The sequence below is a fragment of the Olea europaea genome, chromosome 2 (genome assembly GCF_002742605.1).
Source record: "Olea europaea var. sylvestris chromosome 2, O_europaea_v1, whole genome shotgun sequence".
Lineage (NCBI taxonomy): Eukaryota > Viridiplantae > Streptophyta > Magnoliopsida > Lamiales > Oleaceae > Olea > Olea europaea.
Window position 1 is genome coordinate 22,468,391 of NC_036238.1, and position 5,321 is coordinate 22,473,711.

General features: G+C 31.2%; 1 protein-coding gene across 1 annotated transcript in view; it reads left to right on the forward strand.

Annotated features, from left to right (window-relative positions):
- The first annotated feature begins 3,571 nt into the window (after window positions 1-3,571).
- Window positions 3,572-5,321, forward strand: part of LOC111373850 (amino acid permease 6-like) — a 7,358-nt gene continuing 5,608 nt past the window's right edge. The window contains exon 1 of the mRNA XM_022996435.1: window positions 3,572-3,639. Coding sequence (XP_022852203.1) covers window positions 3,572-3,639 — 68 coding nt within the window. The remainder of the gene's footprint in view (window positions 3,640-5,321) is intronic.

Below are 5,321 nucleotides of genomic sequence, written 5' to 3' on the forward strand. Positions count from 1 at the left end.
ATAGGTTATATGACAAATCCTATTGAGAGTGAGTTATCTAATTCAACGACAAAAAAAATGTGAAATTTTAATTGAATTACATCAAAACCTTATCATAATCAAATAAAACGATGCTTTACATCTATCTAAAAGACCCATTTGACTGCCAAACCTTTAAAATCCATAATCAATTTAAAAATCAAATAGTAGTTAATGACAAATTCTTTAAACTTCAATAATTTAAGTTTCGCTTATTCGAATTAACATTTTTTGGAGCCTAAAATAGAGCTCGAGCTCAATATTGATATACTTATCATCGCTCTATTAATATTTAAATATTTTGCCCAAATAAAATTGAATTTAATACATAATTACTTTAATCCCCCCCCAATTTTTCAAAATTATAAAAATGTAGAATATAGAACAAATAATTTTATTCTATAAAAAATTCAGGCATTACAATAAGTGTTGGATTCTTGTTGTTCAAAATTGAAATTTGATGAAAAATGGAAAAACATAGGTCAAAAATCGGCCTATGTGGCCGCAAAACTATTTATGCTTGTGACCGCATCTAGCCATGCAGAACTTTCTGGAAGGCCAAGTCTAAAGGCATGTGGCCTCATGGTCAAAATTTCTGCCTGTTAGAAGATTTTTCAATTTCAAAAGTGGTGTCATGTGGCTAATTTCTTGCATCTTTTCGTGTAAAGGTGGTACCAATTTGTATAAGGATGATTGGAGGCTATAAATACATGATAGTATTCCTCTCTAAATATATAAAAGTATCATTCTCTATACATTCATTTCTTGGTTCTCACTTTGTTCAATTTAAGGATACTCCTTTTGTTTTGGTGTTCTTCATCTAAGTTTTGTTTAATCCTTCAACTATTTGTCGGAAATCCTTAAGGCAATTAGAAAAGGAGGCAAATATCATTTAAAGACAACGCTTATACGTGTTCAAGACTTCTTCAATATCAAACTATTCTTTGATCTTTTCATCTTCTTCCTCATTTCTTTCCATTGTTGTAAATTTTTCAATAATCTCAAACGATATTTTACATTTACCGCGATGGAGACGAAAACTACGTTGGCTGCCATCAAGTTGATGAATCGAGATTTAGTATGCTTGGATAGGATTGATGGATCAAACTTCACAAGATGACAAGATGAACTCAAATTCTTTCTAACGGCGTTAAAGATCTTTTTGTGTTTGATCTAGACTTGGAACCAATTGCCGATGCAACCGAAGAAGATACGGAAGAAGTTTATACCGAGAGAAAAAAGATGCAAGTGGACAAATTGATATGTCACGGCCAAATCCTAAATGCTTTTTCGGATTGGTTGTATGATATTTACACTAACATCACTTCGGCAAAGGTAATATGGGATTCACTTGAAAACAAATATATGGTCAAGGAGGAAGGTATCAAGAAAATTCTTATAAATAAATACTATGATTTCAAAATGTTAGATAGTATTCCTTTGTTGTCTCAAGTACATGAATTACAAGTCATTGTGAACAAATTAAAAGCAGTGAAAATCGAACTTCTCGAATCATTTTGAATGGAAGCAATCATTGCTAAACTTCCGAGGACTTGGAAATGATAAGATCAAAAGTTCTTATGATGACTCTTCAAAAGCTAATATTGTAGACAATGTAGATATCTCCAACAAATACAAGAAGAAAGGAAACACTATTTGTCCTAAAAAGGATCAAGAAAAATTCAAAACTAAGTCAAGAGGACTTTACTATGTTTATGGAAAATTGGGGTACTATACAAGAGATTGCAAGGCACAAAAAGCAACAAAAGAATGAGGGACAAGTGAACTCCATTGATGAATCGGTGAGCGAATCAATGCAATTCAAAGCAAGGTTCCGGGTCAGTGGTATGATACATGCGCAACCATCCAAATAGGAAATAATGGAAGATCTAAATTGATTGGCAAAAGGAATGTGGAGATCATCTTCATTTCGAGAAAGAAGATCACTTTAACCAATATCCTTTATGTACCATAAATGAATAGGAACTTAGAAAGCGGGGTTCTCTTGGGCAAATTGAGAACCAAATCTGTATTTGAGTCGGGAAAACTTGTACTAGCCCATAATGAGTATTTTGTTGGAAAGGACTATTCTACTAAAAGAATGGTCAAACTTTGTACTTTTGAGAATGATTTTAATAAAAACAAACATTTTGCTTATGTTATTGATTCATTTAATTCATGGCATGATAGATTATCACACATAGTAATTAGAACTATGAAAATAATGATTAATTGTAGATTAATACAATGTGAAGTTGATCATATAAAGAAATGTGAGACATGTATTAAATCAAAGATGATTAAAAAATCATTTCATGGTATAGTAAGATCAACAAATTTACCAGAGCTTGTTCATTTCAATATATGTGAATTAGATAGTATGCTAACAAGAGGCAATAATAAATACTTTATACTTATGTATATTTGTTAAAGCATAAAGATGAAGTCTTTAATGCATTTAAAACATATAAAGTTGAAGTTGAAAATCAATTAGGAAAAAAGTTAAAGACTCTAAGAAGTGATAGAGGTGGAGAATACTTTTATAATGAATTCAATATGTTTTGTGAATAAAATGGAATAAGACATCAATGTTCTGTATTACAAACACCGAAACAAAATGGTCTAACGGAAAGAAAGAATAGAACATTCTTAGAAATGATAAATGCTATGTTTTTAAACTTCGAATTAGCATTTCACTTATGGGATAAACTCTTACTTAGTGATTGTCATATAGTAAATAGGGTTCCTTTGAAAAAGAATAAGTTTTCTCCATATGAAATATGGAAATGAAGGAAACCAAATATTAATTATTTCAAAGTGTGAGGTGTCTTGCTTATTGCAAGAACACGGATCCTAAGAGAACTAAATTAGGTCCAAGAGGAATTAAATGTTTCTTTGTGGGATATGATTTCAATAGCAAGGCCTATATGTTATGAAACTTAGAATCAATTGTTATAATAGAATCATGGGATGTGGAGTTTTTCGAAAATGTATTAATAACAAAAAAATTCTAAAAATAAAACTAATGTAGACATTTCAACTTCTAGAGAATCATAAGAAAAGACATCTACGAGAGATGTTGAAAGTGGTCCTCGAAGAAGTAAAAGAACTAGAAAAGAAAAATGTCTAAGATTGGATGAAATAGATTCCCAATTTGTTTCTTTCTACTTAGTAGATGGAGATAGGAATGATGTTGTAAAAAAAAATTCTTTTTGTTCGTCAAGTCGAAAATGATCCTAAAATTTATACGAAAGTAATGTCTTCTAGAGATTGTATATTCTTGAAAGATACAATAAATAATGATTTATGAAATAACATTTGGGAATAGTTGATTTATGAAAGTGTTCTAAATCCATTGGTTGTAAATAGGTGTTTAGAAGGAAATATAATTTTGATGAAACACTCAATACCTGTAAAGTTAGATTAGTAGTTGACGGATATCGACAAAGGAATGAATAGATTACTTTGACACACATGCACTCGTGGCAAGGAGAAAACCTCGATTAGGATCTTGTTTGCATTGATAGCTATCCGTGATTTACATGTTCATTAAATGGATGTCAAGATGACATTTCTGAATGGAGATCTCAAGAAGGAGGTCTCTATGAAACATTCAGAAAGGTTTGTCCTATCGAGAAATGAGCATAAAGTATGCAAACTAATTAATTCATTGTATAAATTAAAACAAGCCCCTATAAAGTGGTATGAGAAATTTGACTTTAAAATAATGTCAAATGGTTTTGATCATTATTCAACAGACAAATATTTATATACTACAATAAATGATAGTATAATTACATTTGTATGTCTATATGTTGATGATATGTTGATCATTAGCAACAATATAGATGGAATTAAAGAAACAAGAGGTTTCTATCCTCCAAGTTTAAAATGAAAGATCTTGGACAACTGGATACTATTATTGGTATCATAGTTAAAAAGGATAGTGGAGGGGCTTTACATTGAGCCAATCACATTATATTGAAATATGATAAATAAGTTCAAACACTTAAACATTAAAGAGGCAATACCCCGTTGGATCCAATTATCAAATTGATAAAGAACGATGGAAAAGCAATACCTCAAATAGAATGTGCAAGTGCAATTGGAAGTCTTATGTACGTGGCACAATGTACAAGACCCGATGTTGTATTTGCTGTGAGTGCACTAAGTAGGTTTACTAGCAATCCAAGTTTCGAATATTGGAAAGTCATCGAAAGGGTTCTTGGATATTTAAGGAAAACCAAAAATCTTGGACTACAATATATAAAGTTCCCTACTATCTTAGAATGATATACCGACGCTAGTTGGATATTGAGTGTAGGAGAAAACAAGTCTACATTAGGTTGGATATTACTCTTGAAGGAAGTGCAGTTTCTTGGAAGTCCAAAAAACAAACGTGCATTACTCATTCAACGATGAAGTCTGAGTTTGTAGCATTATTTGAATTTAGAAAATAAGCTGAATGACTAAGAGATCTTTTGTATGAAATATCTTTAAATATAAAGGATATTTCTTCAATATTTATCTCGTGTAATAGTCAAGCTACTCTGGCTCGAGTATACATCGGAGTATATGATGAAAAGTCTAGATATATGAGTCTAGGATATGAGTATGTAAGAAAATTAATCAAATATGGAATAATTTCTCTTATATATGTTAAACTTAGTGAGAACTTAGCTAATCCGTTGACTAAAACTCATACAAGAGAGTTAGTAAGATCGACATTAAGTAGGATGGGTTGAAACTCCTTAGTTAAATCTATCAATGTTGGTAACCCTATCAAAAGTATGCTAAACAAGTATATTTAGGTTCAAAGGGAAATAACAAATCATTCGATAAGTGGATAGATTTCAACAATATTAAGTTATTAAACCCTATCCTTGATAAATAGTGTTGGTTGTTTCGGTTCAAGGGATACATTATAAAACTCTTAATGAAGTTTAGTTCGGGTACAAGTATCTCTAAAAAGTAATAAGATGGTGAAATAACTCCACCTATGCGAACTTCGAGGTCGTGCCTCCTCAATAGAGAGTTAGAGTTTCTTTCTTGAAAGTTCAATGAAAACGGATGAGTACAAGACCATATTAGTACTAAGCGAATTAGAGGAACTTGTGAAAATGTAACACTTGTGTGTTGATTTCACCGATATCGTTACAAGAAATAACGGGTTCAATACTTTACACTACCTAGAATTTTGATAATACTTAGTGAAATTTATGTTGCGGTTAAATTCAAATAGAAATATATAGGAGTGGGCATTTTCTATAAGGGGTATATTAAATGGGTCGAGCCGAGCGGTC